This window comes from Zeugodacus cucurbitae, chromosome 2 (genome assembly GCF_028554725.1).
Source record: "Zeugodacus cucurbitae isolate PBARC_wt_2022May chromosome 2, idZeuCucr1.2, whole genome shotgun sequence".
Classification (NCBI taxonomy): domain Eukaryota; kingdom Metazoa; phylum Arthropoda; class Insecta; order Diptera; family Tephritidae; genus Zeugodacus; species Zeugodacus cucurbitae.
Genome location: NC_071667.1, coordinates 52,675,775 through 52,695,422, shown reverse-complemented (window position 1 = coordinate 52,695,422; position 19,648 = coordinate 52,675,775). Strand labels below are relative to the sequence as shown.

The 19,648-nt window shown below is 33.4% G+C and overlaps 1 protein-coding gene across 2 annotated transcripts in view; it reads left to right on the top strand.

Moving 5' to 3' along the window:
* The first annotated feature begins 952 nt into the window (after nt 1–952).
* The window catches only part of LOC105213561 (dedicator of cytokinesis protein 3), a 77,874-nt gene continuing 59,178 nt past the window's right edge, over nt 953–19,648 (top strand). The window contains exon 1 of one of the 2 annotated variants that reach the window (XM_011186474.3): nt 953–2,037. In XM_011186474.3, coding sequence (XP_011184776.2) covers nt 2,004–2,037 — 34 coding nt within the window. In that variant the 5' untranslated portion in view covers nt 953–2,003. The remainder of the gene's footprint in view (nt 2,038–19,648) is intronic. The other variant, XM_011186475.3, reaches the window with a different exon arrangement.

The window sequence follows — 19,648 nt, the reverse complement described above, 5'->3', positions numbered from 1 at the left end:
AGAATTTTCTGAGGAAAAATTAGTTTGGGGTGGGTGGGGCACTTCCCTTAGGTCCATTAAAAGGCGTTTGGAATAATAGGAAGATTATTAGTTAAATAAATATCTATTATTATGAAGAAAAACGTGTACAGTGTACAAAACTTTTTTTGTTTTTTTCAGCAGTTCTGATAAAAAAGTAATTTCGTTTTGCGCGGAAACTTTTTTGCAATTTCCCAAAAAAAAAATAATGGGGTTCATATTTTTTTATTCTCTATTCGACTATGGTATGCCGTTTTTTGTATTTGCAAAAATTGTAAAAAGTTATATGCCTAATATGTATGTATGTAAATGTAAATATATTTTTCATGTAAATCCATATGTTTTATTGAAGCAAATAAATGAATGAATTTTTTAAGTTTACAAATGCATTTAATATTATAAAAACAGATAATTTATGTATATATTTGGAAAAGTAAATTATTCGAAAAGTAAATTTCCCAAAATACCAATCGATTTACTTTTCGAGAGTATACTGTACAACTCTTGTTGCCCAATTTTAACTTCAATTTACACCACGTACACAAACCACAGCAGAGTCTTCACTCAATTTCGCCTTTGTCTTAACTCATACACCCACCACTAACCACTGTTATTAAAACTGTTGAAAGCAATACCATTTCCCATGGCTCCGCAACTGTTTTCATACAATATTTATATTTTCGTTTATAATTAAAAATGTCAAATAAGAATTTAAATAAAGTTGAAAGTGATGGCATATTAGTTAATTAGATTTAATTTCACTTATATGTGCCCTCTCTCTCTGAATACGCATGAGCTACAAGTGGTCTAATAAAATGGCGCTTACTGTAATGCATTTGTTTATGCGAAAAAGTTCCAATTGGAATGCATTTTATCACACATACGGCAACGCAACGCAGTCAGCTGCTGTCATTTCATATTCCATTTTGTAGTGATATTCGTAGCTCCACCGTTTGCTCCGTTCTTTTCAAGTGTTTGGTTTTTCGCATTTTCAGTATTTCTGTTCGGCGCGTTCGTGAAGGTTGTTTCCATTGTTGACTCTAATTGTTTGCACTCACTTGTTCCATATGGTTGTGCTAGCTGTTGTTATTATCCATTCCGTCTCCACCGCGCACTGCTGCCTCTGCTGATTTTCCAACAAAACGCAAATGCAAAAACTACTACAGTAACAACAACATAGCGTATTTATTGCGGTAGCAGACACAAAAGGGAAGCTTATCGATTAGTTTTCCATCGACAGCCAAACGAGTGAGCTGAGTGGAAAACATTTTTATTTGACGGTCAATTGTGTATCAAAAAAAAAAAGAAGATGTAAATGAAAACAAGTGCAAAATGTTATTGTTGTTTGTGCGCGTGGACGTAATTGACGGCAATTGATGAATGTTTTGCAGACGGAACGTTAGTTGGTCCATTTCCCGTTCGGGACAACAGCGTAAAACGCCCAAAAGTGATTTCTACTTTAACGCTTTAACGGTATTGCAGTGCATGTGAATTGAGTCGAAATTTAAATAAAATTTTGATATAAAAAATATAAATAAATAAATTGTTAAATAAGAGGTGGTAAAAAGGTGTAAAACAAATGGCGGAAATTTTGCAAATAAAAAAATCGGCAAAAAGCAAAAATTAGCCAAGTGTCAACGATAAGAGGCAATACGTTAAACGGCGAACAGTGCAAAAAACAACGAATGCGGAGCAACAACATAAAGTGAAAATTCCAAGAAATAAGTGTAATAGCAGAAAAATCGACAAAAATAAGAATTTGTGGAAGTTAAAGAAAATGAATGATAAAAATTAGTGATAACCTGCGAAATTAGTGAAAATGTGTCATTTTTAGAAAATCACTTTTGAATTGAAAAGTCTAGTGCCAAATAAAGCAAAGGTTTTGCATCACATCTGCTATAAGCAGATTAAAGCAAACACAGACCAAGCGGTGAGGTGACGCCGCAGCCGCAGCCGCCGCCTGTCTCTACTGCAGCATAGCTAAAATGTGGATATCATCCAACAACAAATACGGCGTTGGTAAGTACAGCGAACGCGCCCAAAAGCCGACTACTACTCGCAAACGCTGGGTGGTCACTGTCAACCCCTAGTTGCAGGTGGTGCCGAATCTGTTGGTTGTCATTGGGAAAGCACCACCCACACAGACTACTCATCGTATGCGTATGCACCATATGTATGTGTGTATGTATGTACGTGTGACTTGTTTGTGTGTGTATGTGCGAGTTTGGGTGTGTTGAGGTGGTGTACATAGAATTCAACTGTTTTGGAATTGTCTATTGTGTAGCAACGTGCGAATTTTTTCGGTGAATCACGTTCGCTTTCCGCGAATCAGTGACGTTGAATACTGATGTGGCGCTTACGCGGTTGCAGACGCCAACCCGGAAAAGCGTTCAGTCATCAGTTTTTCATATTCCGCCCTGCGCTCTTACCTATGATGTCTGCCTCTCAACTCATATGTTGTTTTTTGTTTTGTTTGTATCTCATCTACAGCGTGTTTTACTACTTTGCTTGTGCACATTATTTGTTTGCTTAATTTATTTTTTTCTTCTGCTTGCCGTGAGCGGTAAACTATTGTGGAAAAGTAAACATCGGCGTGGTGTTCTCTCGCGGCCTCTGCAGTAGTAGCAATATGAACGTGCGAAAATACTCAATGGAGTATATGTCTTTCTTCTTTTTTATTAAATTATAATTTTTTTTATTTCATTCAGCGAATTCTTTGGCGCTGATTTCATCTTTTTCAGTTAGGTGCATTTATTATGATATATAGTTATAAGTATATAGTTATAATAATTTTAATGAAGTTGCTATTTCTTTAAAATAATTTAAACTGGCGCTTTGAAAATGTAAGCTGTGTTAACTTCAGTTCCCAAAATAGTCGGTTCGACGTAACCGGAATGAATCCGGATTTTTATCTGACCAAGGATTGTCAAATTGGCAGCATTTCTTAAAATTATTTCAAGAAAGTTTTCAGATTTCAGGTCAATTTCCACGTCTATCGGACATACTTAAGAACAATGTTGAGTGCATGCCATTAGAGGCTATTATTAATAAAAAAGAAACCCTTAAACGCGTAGGATAAAACAACTTTATTTCATAAACTGAAGATGTTTTCAGCATATAATACTCAATATTTGTTAGAAAAACGTAATTTTTTTTATTCACACCGAAAAGTTTACGATATGCTAAATTTAGTTGGGAAAAACACTTAAGAACGAAGCAAAATAAAAAAGCAAATTAAAATTAAATTACAAGTTGAAAGTCAGAATGAAGTATTAATATTTTGTCGCAAATCCTTTTTGCTCTATTACTGATACACAACTTCTATGCACTGCCATTAATATACTTATATAACATTCGACAGGAATGGATTCCATGGTATCGTAAATTTTGAAACAGTTACTCCATATTTGTGATATTTTTCGTACTAAGTGCATTTTTAAGGACTTTAGATTGGTTTTAAGTCTGCTTTGGGCGATTCCCGTTCCATAGCAGTGATAGATTTTCTTAAAAAAACTTGGTTGCAACCCGAGAAGTATGCTTCGTTATTTATTATTTTGTTGAAATCTTCAAATCACTGATCAATTCTCTTCCGAATTCGGTAGCATTAAATTTTGGAGCATAAAAACGAACTTTATTAAATCCATATTACTCTCAAATTAGCTCCACACCATTATTGAGCCCCCCACCGAACTCAACAATAGGTTATTGGTACGATGAGAAGAAGACTAGGAGGCGAATACTGCATATTTTGATCGCCGCACGTCCTTTTTTACATCTGGACTGACTCTTTTTATATTTGTTTCACTCCTGAATAAAATGTAACGCCACTGATCGTTGAGAAAATGCAATACGACGCTTTCGTTGCGATGGCGTTACCAAGATTTTTTTAATGAAAGCATCTTCGAATCGAAGTGCAATTGTTCCTTTTGTTATTGACTTTTCTAGGTGAAAGAAATTCCTCGGTGAATGCCTGTAGCACTCCTGCTTGACAACCTAATGATCATCGTATTTACCTGTTTAAAATTTTTCGAGCTTTTTTCTTTCTGGAAAAATTTTCTGCGGTTTCAAACTCCGAAAATATTTGAAAGTATTAAAAATCATCATTTTGGAGAAGTTTCATTGTGTTGTAATAGCTGTTAAGGATGACCCGGTGCTTTGCGACTCGATCATTACTTATCGAAGAAGTGTAATTTTTCACTTTTTACAGTAATTAGCGTTTTAAATAAAGTAAATTGCAGTCAGGAATATTAAATACACTTTTTTATATATTAACTTACCAGTTGGAGTAACAAAGAGTACAAAATTTACATGAATGTGAACAAAAACCCAATCGTTCTTATATATACATATTTCTCACTCAAAAATGAATGGTCCTTTTAGAATTCAAAAAAGCATAAATCCAAATGAATGCATTTCAATTACAGTTGCAAGCATAAAAACCGTTATGATGCCGTACTCGATAAAAGATATCCATCTTAGTAAATGAATTACTATATACTACTATAACTATTATCGGCTAACTTATAGTGGGTTCTTCTAGTCATTGTATTATATTCAGAAATCGAAAGTATTATTATATTTATTTTTACTGTCACATTCTGGTTCTGCTGCAACAAACGATTAAAACCAGTTCCACAACAATTGGGTTAATAACCGATATTGAATATTGCACATACTCATTGCATATATATGTATGTATGTATGTATATTATCATATAAATATATGTAAATACATATGTGGTATGTGTGAATATATCAACAAATTCCAAATTCACCCCAGTAAGAGTTCAAAGCAAAATAAGTGATATTAAAGCAATTACGTTTCCCGTTATAATGTAAATGTACATATTATACATACATATGTATGTGCTGCATTGTTTGCGGAAATCAATTTATAAATGCATCAGCCAGAATGTACTTGCTGGTAATTATGTAAATAAGTATATAATCAATAAAAATTATGTTTGCATTACGAATCATTATCGCTTAACTCACTAGTTGGGACAATCAATCAAGGAAAATACATATGTATGTTAAATGTAGACACTTATAAATATGTAAAAATGTATGTAAACGCACAAATGAATGAGTAAATAATCCGCAGTAGAGTAATCAAATCCGTTAATATTAAAACATTATATTTATATGTAATGGTTCTAATGGTTTAGGATGGTTCTAAAATATAGAATGGTACTAAAAAGTAGTAAGACATATTTTAAAAGAGATTCTACAAACCTCAACCGCAGTATTAATAGTGCTGTGGTCTATCATAATACATTTATTGCTTTAAAAAACTATAATTTAATATTTTTAAGTTCCACCCTAATACTCGCATACATATTTCCAATGTATATAACTATTTATTTTCACTTGTTTAATTGCTGACAAATTGTTATAGTCGAATAAATCAAATATGTACTGATAAGAGTACGCACTTGTATTCCTCAATGGTTTATATGAGTACTTGGAACAAAGAACTCGCACTATTACTGCTGGAAGTCCCCTTTTGTATTACTATATAGACACTTTGTGCTTATCTGCATTTTTATTTACATACATTTCGCTTGAGCCGGCATTCGATGGCCCACTGAGTAGTGTTGATAAAAAATTGCGGAAAAATATTTGTTTGCAGCTTGTTCTGATTTGAACACTTGTTCGCTTTATTTATAATAATTATCGGCTTTCTTGTGAAAAAGTAAATCAAAGAATGTGTGAGAATTCTCTTTAAGGTCTGAATATAGTAGCTTGTTCTTATATCAATATTTATACAAATCTATCGAATTTATACCAGTTGTTTGTTCAATTCACTACCCTTAAAGGTATTGCAAATCGAAATTTAACTAGTATTATAAATAGTAATATTGCATAGGACGAGTTTTGCAGTGATCAGTATGATACATTTTTTTTTTAAACCAAAAAGAATCATCAGACAGTTCGGATATTGGTTACATAGGCGTAACGAATGGATATAAACTCAAAAAACTACTGTTAGCGCTTCACTCCAACATCCATATTGATGGCCATAAGGTCGAAGTTGTCCACTAATCTCTTTGAAAAAATAATATAGAACCGGCAACATTCGGGTCTGCGTTACCGGTACGGACCTCGATTAAAATACAACAAAGCACTGTCAATTTGTCACCTGTCAACGAAATCTAAAATGACACTTCATATGTCTCTTACCATAGGTGTCCTTTTAAATGACACAGATAAATAATAATATTATTCGTGGAGAGGTTCTTATTATGTTTGAGAGAAAGGTTATGAGAAACGATCTTCTGACAATTTTTACAGTTAAAATTTATTTGGGCCTCAAAAAGCTTAGTTTTAAGAGAGAGATACGGGCCTGTGGAGTGGTGGCTTCAAAAAAACGGTGCGTCCTGGTTGTCATGATTTCAACCCTTATAGAGATATAAAACACAAAAAACAAGAAGATTCTTCATTAGTAAGGATGTCGTTAACCTGATAATCCATTTTTCATTTTCAAAAAAGAAATAACAAAATAACAAAATGGCGTCGACTTGAAAACAAATATTTTTTGGACCCGATTTTTTCGACTTTTTCGAATTTTTTAAAAATACTTCAAATCAAAATTTTTGGAAATCCAAGGCAGACACGAAGAGCATTGTATAAAGAAGATATATAGCAAATTTCATCGGAATCGGTTCAGTAGAACTTGAGATATCATGTCAATCACCTCAAAAAAAGTAGTTTCGAGAAAAACGTGCTTAAAGTTTTGGAGACCGCTCGGCCGGCTCGGACGCTGTCACAAAATCGGCTGTATCTCCGAAAAAAAGTCCAAGGTCATATTTTTTAAAATATAGAAAAAAATCGATTTTTTCAAAATCCTAGACCAGAATACCCCTCTAAAGATCCAAACCATAATCTTAAGATTATACAATTTTAAGGGTTCCATCGTTTTATTCAAAAGTTTACTGATAATAGTAAATATGCAATAGCAATATTAAAGTAGAAGAGGAGAGGAAGAAGAGCTAGAAAAAATGTTTTTCATGACCTTGACATAATTTTTATGACTGTGGCAGAAGACTTTAATCCTTGACAATATCAAGCACAAGCGCACAATTTATATGCTACCGTTAATTAATGAATGTGCACAGCATTTTCACTTTTCAATTGCGCTATTAACTCGCAAAAGCGTTATTCGAGAGCTATTAAACTAACTGCTTCAAAAGTGTTAAGCCATTTTAATAGCTGCCTGATCAGATCGAGAAGAAGAAGAACTATAAAAGTTAAGCCTTTCGCAACCACAAGTCAAGTAGCCAGCTAAAACGGCAAAGTGTGTGGCACATTCTACCACATCAGTCTATTTATACAACGGTGTATATGTGGGGGCCTGTTTGTGTATGTATGTGTGTGTATGTGTGTATGTGCCCACAATGTCTTTTATAATCTGTTGACACATGTGCTGGAAGTTTCTCTTTCTCTCATTCTTTGCATTTTGTTTTGATAAATGATTTCTATAACATTTTTGCATTCTTTGCTTTTTTAGTTTCGAGTTTTCTTTCAAGTTACTCCACTTGTTTGTTGTTTATGTCTATTCTTTTATTTTATAACTCTTTAAATTGACTATTTTCACTCCATTTAACAACAGAAGCTGAGCCGTCAAGTCAACTGAGGCATCTGCCTGTCTGCCAGTTATACACATAGAGACATACAGATGTACATATGTACTCGGCCAACAGATACCAAGTGCAAACAAGTATAGTACAAATATACAACAACCAGACAACAATAACAACATGGTCAACATTTGCTCCAATTTAATACTTCTGCAAATGACAAGAATGACCATAATAAAACAGCAGCAAACAATGGTGAAAACAACAATTACAACAAATATATATGTCTGTTTGTATGACTGTATAAGTATGGCAGTAATAAAAAGATATGTTGCTGCAGCAGCTTTAGTCATTGTTACAGACATCAGTTGGCAACAACAAAAAATTTAAATGAAACACCAACAACTACTAAAGCAATTTACTGCAAACATTTAGGGTGGTTCAAAACATCAAACACTGTTCGAAACTAAGTAACCTTCTGATATTTTATGAGCATTATCGCTTTTAGATATTGCTGTTGTTTTTGTTGTAGCCGCAGAAAACATTCCAGAACTTCTACAGTGCTTGACCGGTTATAAATACCGGTCTGTTCCAAATACATAGACCCAAGAGTCGTGGGAATGATTTTTAGTCTCTATAATCACCCTTGGTTATCTATTCTCCTACGAGTATAGCTCACAGCAATCTAAACTCTACTCAAAGACCACCAAAGAAAATTGTATATATGTATTTATATTAGCTTATAAAACTTACTGAATTGAAGAACTTTATCAAGTCCACAGGATGTTTTGCAGAGAGAACATGGTAGTATGAGGAGATTCTAATACCGGCTCCTCCTCAAGGCCTAAGTACGTCATCCACTTCACCTACCTAAATCAGCTTGCTCTGTGACGGACGTTTATTCATAGCTCGTTTTATAGGTTGCTCAAGTAACGTAGGCTTCTCGAAATTCGAATCTAAAAGCGAATTTAAGTACAGCATTCCGACAGATTTCTAAATTTTTAACTGTAATAACATTAAGACCGCTGTCTTGGTAACATCTTGACAAACTTTGCTTAGATCCCTTTTGCAAGATACTCTTAAGATGGGGGGGGGGGGGGGGGGTTAAGGTTTGTTTCGTCGAAAAAAGACCTTTTTTCATGAATTTTTTTAGAAAAAATTATTGCTGTAGGTATATTTTACTTATTATTATCTACATGAAAGTGCAACATTTGAAAGATACAGATACTTAGAAAAAAGTTTTATCGAAAAATAGCGAGGAATAACGGATTTATCGTCGATCTCTGCAGGCACCTCGAAAAAAAGTTGTTGTGCGGTGACCAGCCACAGCATCACTGGATCATCCGAAACCAAAAAATCAAAATGCTTTCTTTAGTTTATTAGTTTATCATTCAATTGACGTTGAGTTGTCCCCTTAAGAGAGTTTTTACGTTTTTAAACACTTATACGAAAAAACCGCTATCCGATAAAAATTATGAGATAAAATATCCATTAGATATAAAGCTGATGTTGTCTCCAGAGACTCCGGTAAAGTTGAGTACCGAATATGTTATTACCGAGCAATATCCACGATACAAGTTACCACACTATACTAAGCACAACAGGAAATACCTTTAAAACGATTCCAACAACAGCTGGTTATACGATTTCGGAATTGACCGGTATTTTATCCAAACAAGGGCCGTTATTTCGACGATTTTAACCTGTTTCGATCGGTAAGTCATTCCATTAAATGCATACACCTGCTGTAAAGCCTCCGATGCATCAATATGTCTGATTTAAGTAGAAGATTAATTGCTCACATTACAGCAAAATAGTACGTGTCCCTCAATTCTAGTTAAACTTCCTCTCTTATACTGGATTCAAATTATTTAGTCATCTTTTTTCCGTTGCAACCTAAAATAATTGCTTCATGTCAATATTAGTAGGTAGTATTCTTTAAATGTACACATAATGAAAACGAAAGACACCAAGTTTTCCATTTGCTCTCTCTTTAAAAATCCAACTCACAATTTTGTGTACTTTTTGCACCACCCCACCAGTTGGACAGTCACTATGTAAACTCCAACGAATCTCCAGCTTGTAGCTTCGGCTATTTGCAATTATGTCTATACACTCTACTGGCAACATTTGTGTTGACTCCGGTTAAGCTAGTTGATTTCTTACTTATTTGCATTTCCGCCTCCAGCTCATGCACAACTCCGCACCCCTTCCACCGACCGCACTCTCTTGCGGTGCTCTGCAGTAAAACTCGCCATTTCTACTGTCAGCTTTACTACCAAATACCAGCTGATGTTCTTTTACTGCTACACATACTGGATATAGTATTTATGTATGTATAAGTATATCTGCCAACATTTGTAGAAATTGGCGAATTTGTATTTGCATTGGCTTTGGCTTGGCGTTGGCCAACGTCAATTGCCTCTTTTGTATTTGGTTTTGGTTTTAATATGCCTCATTGTTGTTTTTGTTGTACTGCTTCAGCAGTTTCACAGCATTGTAAGTGAAGGGATATTTTTTAGGACAGCCACTCGTACGGCCCATGCGCTTTTGTCACATTAAGCTAACGCCCAACGGCTGTTGACTGCTGGTAGCCTTACAGCGCCACGCAGCTTGTCCCTTCACTGATTTTCGAGTCAGTTTATACTGCTTGTAGTAACAATTTACTTATTGTTCGTTTTTTATACCCAAGCTCAAAAACAGCTAAGTATTTACAATTATTTTTGTTTAATATTTCAAACAGGTGGCAACTCTTCGAAAAAATATTCCTTCAGACTACGTTGAAGGCATTTGGTTTGATTACTATGTAGTAAAATTTAATCTATTTAAGCAATTTATTTGAAAAAAAAAAATTAAATAGGTGGCAACTCTTTTCAAAAAAATATTGTAACTGCATTTTAAACATATTCTTTGGTTTGTTCAGTACAGTAGAAATTCAAATACTCTTGTGTTATTAATATTATGTTTACAATTTTCACCAGATGGTAACACTCTTTAAATATTTTCCAACTGGACGGATTTTAAAATTACTTAAGTTTGTTACTCGAAAATGTTATTGAGCAAACTTGTCTTATTGTAATATTCTAGTATTTTTGGTCTTATATATTTATTTTACACATACAATTTTGAACATGTGGCAACCCTTGTTTCGATAAAAATACAAAAATGAGGGCAACGCTATAATATTAGAGTCACGTTTCGTTTACTTGTTTGTTGAAATCTAATTTTTTTGATTGCACCCGAAATTCTCTCCACCTTATTTTCGATTTTTTCTTACATTCCTCTTTCCTCAACTACTTTTGTTGCAAATTGTGGCAAGTGAATAACGATTATTTGGTCTGGTTTCTTCACTTCGCATGCTTTGGACTCTTAATGGTTTTAGTTTTATTCCCTTTTACTCTCTTTTTTTTGTCGATTTTAGAGTAGCGGTGACATGAAATCCTACACTACTTGCATTACGAACTGTGGTTGGCTTTTGTTAGTTGGCTCAACCTCTTCACACTCTGTCTGTCATGCTGCTACAATCTGCCGCTCGTTCACCCTTCACCCAGGCGGCATTCATTCACGTGTCCAGTCGGAAGCAGCACGTTCTTCCATTCTCTACATTGTATGTATGTCGCTCGCCATGCAATTGTATTCAATTTAGAAATTACTTATGCTTTTATTTTCACTTAAATGCGTCAGACCGGCAACGTTGTTACTGTTGTTGTTGTTGTCGTTGCCGTCATCGTGCTCACTTCCTTCGCCGATCTATCGACTGTTGCTTCCTGCGCGAATTCATCGCATTGAATGGCGCAAGCATATCTATAATACTAAAGGTCGATACCAATAGATTCTCGGGCTTTTCTGTGAAGGGTGTCTTTTTATTTTATTCGAATGAATTCACCGCATAGCTTTTCCATTTGGTTTACTTTCAACCCTTACAAGGATTGCATAGCAGAGGATTTAAATATTTCTCGAATACTATTTAAGTAGATTATTGACAAAAACTAGCAGTTGTTTGCCGGAGAGGGGAGAAATATTGTACATTTTTTAATTTTATTTGGTTTTAATGACTTCACTTTTATTGTTCGACTTTTTGTAAGTTCTCAAATTTCATATAACTTCAACATAATTTAGCATATTAAATTTTTAAACTTAAGTTCAGAAATAATATACCTGTCAATTTTGTGCCCTTTGTGAATGTCTTCTTCAAAAAGAGCATCCAAGCAAGATTAATAACGAAGGCTTGGTTATAATGGTCCAAGTGGTAAAATTTTCATTAGCTATTGCATAAGAATCTAAACAAACAGGAGTACTGAATCTTGTAGGGCTCACCATGATCTTTAGAATCTGCATTAAACATGAATTTTCCAAATAATATTCCAAATAATAATTTTGACGATAACTTGAGTAAAAATTAAGATATCTTAATGAAACTTGGAAGACATATTTCGAAAAAAAAATATTTTTATTTCTGTTTCTCCATTATTTTGATAAAGTAGTGGAATTTGTTTACAATATCAAATGACAATTTAAAGCTGGCAAAATATGTCTTCCAATAATATCGACTAAACTAGAGCAGACATCGATTATAACGAGTGGAATGTAAGTTTCAAGAAGTGATATCGTTTGACAGATTTTGCATGGATGAAAAAACAAGTTTTCGAACGAAAACCCATTTTTTCAATTAAAAAATGTTTTCAATGTCGGTCCGAACGTAGTATTAGTTATTATTTGGAATTAAATGACGTGAACAATCCCAACTTATTTTATATCTTGTAAGTTTTAGATTTATCGTTTTATGATTATACTTCAAATTATCTGTGCATCGATTTATATATTTATAATATTAGCAACCCTGTACTATATCGATTTCAATAATTTTTGCCACCATGCTTCGGTATATCCCATATTATAAGTATAAAGTCCAGATGATTTTTAAAACAGCTAATATTAATTGTATGTTAGCTAGGGGAAGTAATACCCCAATTTTTTGGCACATAGTAACATTATTAAAAGAAAAATATTCACTCAAAATTCCTATAAAATATCTGAGAAATTTGCCGAAATTAAGTAAAAAATTATCCATAGACACTAAGGTTGAAATTCAAAATTGTGTTATATGGAAGGTGGGGTAGTTATGAACCGATTTCGAGATATTTCGGGATGTCTAAGAAATATTATGCACCGAATTTTGATCCAAAAGGAAGCGACGCCACGCCCCTTTTCCACTTTTTTGTGCCAATCTAAGTGCAGTTCTTCTCTTCAATATTCTGTTTATAAGGATTAGTGTTTTTGACGTTTATCGCTAGTGAGTTAACACACTTGTAGTATTTTTATACTCTCGCAACAAAGTTGCTAAGAGAGTATAATAGTTTGGTTCATCTAATGGTTGTTTATAACACCTAAAACTATTCGAGTTAGGTATGGAGTTATATATACCAAAGTGGTCAGAGTGAAGAGTGCAGTTCAAATCCGGATGTCTGTCTGTCCGTCCGTCTGTGCAAGCTGTAACTTGAGTAAAAATTAAGATATATTGATGAAACTTGGTACATTATTGGCACCATAAGAAGGTTGCTTCCGAAAATTTCATTATAAAGAAGGTACAGAAGGGTATACAAAATTTTAATTGGGTGTGGCTCCCCCACTTATTAGTCAAAACCCATATCTCCGAAACTGCTCGACCAATTTCAATGAAATTCGGTTTATAATATTTTCCTGACATTCCAATGATATGTTGGGAAAATACGTCAAATCGGTTCACAACCCTAATACATAAAATATCTAAACCTATAACACAATGAGGCGACTTCCACTTAAGGAGTTAGGTGGGTTTCAAAGGTTGAAAAATATGATATTTTAAATTATTTTTTTAATATACTTTGATGTTAATATTTTATATTCTAATATTTTATTAAACAATTCAACATATCATTTTTGCGAAATGTTTATTCACAAATTCTGAAAACTCCACCACATCTCCCATTACGTCTACAAAAATGCTCTTGCCGTAGACAGCATAACTCATTATTGGTTCTTCTAAAATCAATAAATTCGATAATACTTGAAGTCTCCTTATTGAAAAAATATGTCTAAATACAGTTTTTTAGCCTCAGTTCCACCATCAGTAGGCTTCTTTAAAAAAATATTTGTTCCTATGTTCCTATATAAATTAGTATATTCACATGCTTATTACACATCACTCCAACTGTGGCAAAATTTTTTCCCAACTACATACATATATAGTATGTGTGTATGCATATATAAATAGGTATCAATTCCGTTTTTCTCCGTTTTGTTGCTTTAATTTATGCATGTCATTAATTTAATGCCAAGTTGATTCATTATTTAATTTATGCCTGGCACAACTAATTTGGGTGCTTTCACCTCAACACGCATAAACACATACGCACATAAGTATATATGTACATACAGTACGTTGGCATTGGCATTTAACCGAAAATTCTGCATGTCCCACAACTCCACTAGCATTATTTTAAATATTCTTTTCTTTTTGGTTTTTCAATTAAATTCTTTTTTTCACTTAAATTTTTTTATTGTCAATGCGGACTGAGTTCCTGTTTTGTCAGCTAATTTAGTATTGCCGGATGAGCAAACGACACGCACAACATGCCAACAAACAAACAAATACAATTGTTTATACATATGTACATATGTATGTATGTGTGTCTGCCTGCTAAGGGCACACCGTTTCTTGTTTCTCATTTTTTATTTGCATAAAATGAATATGATAACTTCATTTTCGATTTTTGCTTAGTTGTAATAGCGGCAAAGACATTTTGAAAGACAAATCGCATGCAAATGCCAGTTGACAAGTGTCACAGAGGCCACCGCATTCGATTACACACGCACACATATGTACTTGTGTACTTCTATGTGCTTCTTTGATGTACATTTACTAATGTGATTATGATATATGATTATATAAATGTACATGTTGATAGGCACACACACACTTATATACGTTTACACAAAGAAAAGTATGCTTAGAATATTTATTTGATTTCCAGTATGGCACATGACATACAATCCATAAATACATACAGATGTACATACCGGATGAAGAATAGCTGCATAAAGCAAAATTCATGCGAGGCCGTGAACAATAATGTCCAAATCCGTATAGTAAGCGTAAGCGCAAGCCAACTGTTAGAGTTAGAGTTGCAATTTGTAGGTAGTGAACATCAACAACATAGTACATACATACAATAGTCACTGGAAGTGGAAGTGGGAATCGCAGACGTAGCGGTAGCACATCCACTTGCCCTCTACGGTTTTGAGTTTTTACTTTTACAATTCTTTTTCATTTTTTTTTATAAATTTTACACTGCATTTGCATGCAACGCACTCTCTCTCTCCTATATATACCCATACGTACATATGCATGTGACTTCCATGCGTTGCATGTTTGATTAGAACGTTAGGCGGCGCACAATAGTGCAAACAGTGCATTAAATAAGTGTCCATTAATGTGCACATATGTGAAGTACATACATACTATACACTACTTATTTACCGGGTGTACAAAGTCCAAGTCTTCGGAGAAAAGTAAAATGGAAAAATTCACTGGAAGTGGAAAATTTAATAGTATTTCCTAGTTGTTAGCTAATTTTTGAGTCCAGAAAGTGCACTTCTAGTTTTTCGGCATGCCGATTTTATGATCTAAGTTTAAAAATTTCTATACCAGCTATAAACAAGAAAAAACGTTAACTTCGGCTGTACCGAAGCTAATATACCCTTCACAGGTGCATTTCTTCTAGTAACTATGTGTTTAAGCAAATCTAAAGACGTAAAAAAAAGTAAGTAAGAAAAAAGAAAACATTTTACTAATTATTTTTAGCCGGGTTGTTTGCTAGAAACATTAAGGTTATATAGTTAACCGATCTGAAAATTTCTTCGGAGATTATATTTTTACCTTAAGCAGTAATCCATGTCAAATTTCGTGAAGATACCACGTCAAATGCGAAAATTTTCCATACAAGCCATTGATTCCGATCGTTCAGTTTGTATGGCATCTATATGCTATTGTGAACCGATCTGAACAATTTTTTCGGAGATTAAATTATTTCTATGAACAATAACTCACACCAACTTTCGTGAAGATATATAGTAAAATGCGGAAGTTTTCCATACAAGCTCTTGATTCCGATCGTTCAGTTTTTATGGCAGCTATATGATATAGTGGTCCGATATCGGCAGTTCCGACAAATGAAGAGAAAATAACATCTGCAAAATTTCAAAAATAAATCGACTCAGCTCAACATACTGATCATTTATATATATACTTTATAGGGTCTCCGACGCTTCCTTCTGTGTGTTACAAACATCGTGACAAACTTAATATACCCTGTCTGTTCAGGGTATAATTAGATAAAGGGGCACACGGATTGTTTTTGGTTTACACACCAAAATTATAATCTTCTTCGTTGTAAAAGTTGAAAATAAGTATAAATTTCTAAAGGTTTCAACAATAGTCGATCACTCCAAAGAGAAGGAAATCAGGTGTTGTCAAATCGTTAGTTCCCAATCGTCAGCCCCTGTTTTGATATCAGACAAAGGTGTTTTATGGATACCGAATTGATTATATGTTCCTCAAGGGATTTACTTATTAACCTTGAAATGATGTGAAAACGGCTTTGTCGGTCAGCATTAGTGTAATAAAACGGATAAATACTTCAATCCGTTGTTTCGGGGTTATATTGTCCTGAGATTTTCAAAATCTACCTTAATAACTCAGATGAGATTCATTCAATTTCATTCAATTCGAGTGTTTGGGAGTGACTCATTAGTTAGTCATTAGTGAAAGTATTCGAGGAAATTTGTGATATTAAGAATTATTTTTGAGTAAAAAGCTTTCGACTAGCCTAGAAATTTTGAAACAGACTTCTATTATCTCAGATCTCTTCAAAGTTTTTTTTAATTTATCTTGGCACCGTTCCTCAAATTACTTCTCCTACAGAGAAACTACAATGCACGTTTTGCTCATTAATACATGAATGGCCCATTAATACAATTATTTTTGTCTATGCCTTATCAAATTGTGATATGACAACTCAAGAATTTGTATATAACCAGCATTATTTACTGCACGGAGAAACATCGATTGCTGATAAATAAGAGCTGCTAAAAAGCGATTGAGAAATTAACTGCTCATGATATAAGTCATTTATCAGTCCAACGTGGCATTTTATTGGCCAATATTGAACAATTTCACGTACTTATTATTAAACTCGTTATATTATTAAATTTATAAATATAATGCTCCGTAGTGCCACCTTAAGAGGGAAAGTAAACTGTAAAGTAACTATTAAAAATAAGTCGCCCTGAGATTTTGAAAATTTCCTTCGAAAGAATTAAAAAAATATCGTCGTGACAATGAATTATCCATGGTAGCAAAAATGATCAATGTAATAACGCCGCTATCTGTATTCGGAAGTAGAAAAATACCGATTCGCTGACAAAAAAAAGGACACGTTACTCTGTTCAAAATGTATCACTTTTTAAGAAAAATGTAGTTAATTGTTTCAGACCAAAATTTAAATGCCAATCATGTACACCATCTAGCAGTGCTCCGGGAAAATGGATCCACGCAAATCTCTCTCAAATCTCTGCCATTTTAAATTAAAAACAATTTTATTTTTAATATTTATATGTTTATATAATGCTTTCACTATTCCAATGGAAGCATATAATTTGAAGAAAAATGATTATAATGCCTGATTTGTTTATAGTGCCGTCTTTATTTGCACACAATATTTGCGAATTATAGCCTTTCATAAATTTGTCTAAGTTGAACACATTATTTGTGTGCAACTCGTATTGAAGAACTAAAAATAAGAATTTTAACTCACCAAAAGCGTCTTAGAGTTTTTCATTTCTAAATATTTACTCTAAGCTACATACATAACACATTAAAAAGGTATTGCAGTGTACGACCACACCGTAGCCCGCTTAAATTTTCCCATTTTCGGAAGTTAGAAAAGCTCATTTTGGCGGTATTTCCGGATGAGCTTCCTGTTTACGTTATTTACTTTGGAGAAATTCTTAGATCCAAACAAGTAAATGCTTGCCTACAGGAGCGATTAAATTAATAGTAGTGAGCCAAGTACAAAAGAGAATATGAAAGTTACAGCCAAAGAAAATTATTAAAAAATTAAATTAGACCAAAAACTAAAATTACATTAGATTTAAAGGCAATGCTCGAATATTTATTCCGAAACACCAATTTCAGTACACAGAACTTCTAAGAGATTGAGGCCAGGAAACTTTTTCGTAGAGAATTGCCTATAAAAGCCGTTTCTATATCCATACAATTTCTTCCTAAATACAAAAATGAAATGTTTTCTTTTTTACAATTTACCATAATTTCGGTTATTTTTTTTAAGTTTTATCTTAATTTAATCATTTTGCTCACAAGTGTATTCACTTCATAGACAAATTGACGAAAGTGGGTGTGCTGCTTCATTTGCGAATATACAAATTTTACTTATACATAAACTAAATACTACAATGCACACCAAGATATATGTATGTACATATATCTATCCACCACAAAGCTAATATGCCGTTTGTAAATTCCTAAAGCATGATACCCACTTAATCCAAATATCAAATTACCATTTAATTAATTAATATCCTACGCAAAGGCTTCGCATTGATGGTCTAAAAGTGATATGAATAGTGTAAATTTACAAATACTATTACTCAAACCAATGCTTGTAAATATTCATATCATATCATATCAAAATACCAAGAAGGAAATTGAAAACTGCGAAAAAATTCATCGATTGCATACATATCTGTAAAATATTTGTAAAGCATTCATCTCGAAGATCTGTCGTTTAAGAAACAATTTTCTTAAAAACCTATTTAAAATTTTTATTCTGCCTATAAAAATCAAATTTATTGTGCGCAATAAGAGAGATTGCAAAATATATTTTTGAGTTTTCTTTAATATATTTGGAATAAAATGGATCAGATGTTAATAAGTAAAGCGTCATGGGAGACCGATCGTTCATCAATTATCAAAATAAGCGGTAGAATTTCGTTCTTTCGAATTGTTCATATTGATTTGTTTTATTTATCGGATCGTTCACTAGGTACTACCGGGCTACATCAGTGTGACATTTTCAGAAAATATTTATTTTTTATTTTTTGCTTATTCGATACTTTATACTTTCAAAAATATCCTGTGAAAGCGGTACTTTCGTATTTTGACAGCTGACAGCGTTCTAAAGGGCGACCGCTCGCAGGTATAAGCTGCTATAGTCGAAACTTTAACGCGTTTTTGTCATGGATATATTTATTGAAAATTGTAAATTTAGCATTCAAAAACGACTATTTTTTTTACCTAAAAAAAGGAATTTTTTCAGAGCTACGCCATTTTGTTAATTTTAGATCATTTTGAAAAATTGTAGGCCATTGTATAAAAAATGCCTTCAACTTGAATACCCTTTTTGAATTTTTAAGTTTCAGCTACTCATTCGGCCGGAATCATGTCAGCAGTTGGGGAACTTCTTTCAACTCCCAAGACAGCACATAACTCTGTTAATTTTCAATAATTTTGTAAAAAAAAAATCTTAAAGTATAGCTAAATATACCTTACTATATCCAAAAAACTTCGAAACATTCGATCGAGTACTTTCTTTAAAAAAAAATTGGCGAAAATCGCCTAATTATTCATGGATTACACCGGTATAGCCCCTTAATGGCGACGTAGCAAATTTCGTTCTAAAAGAACATAAGTGACCCATATGTCAAGCTTCAAAATTAGTCCTTAGACGTTTCATGTGCCTGTGAACGGTCGAGTTAAAAAAAAAAAATCTTTTAGCAATCTCTCAAGTTGTCATTCGACGATTTGCATCGCCAACGACTTATTTTATCCACATCCGCTTTAAGAGTCCTTCCAGTACTTGGTGGATCCTCAAAATCGAAATTGCCGGATCGAAATTTTGCAAACCAATTTTGGCATTGGTGTTCAGTCAACACATCTCGAACTTGCATTGCTGGAACTGCATTTCGGTAGTCTTAGCTTCAATCAGTATGAG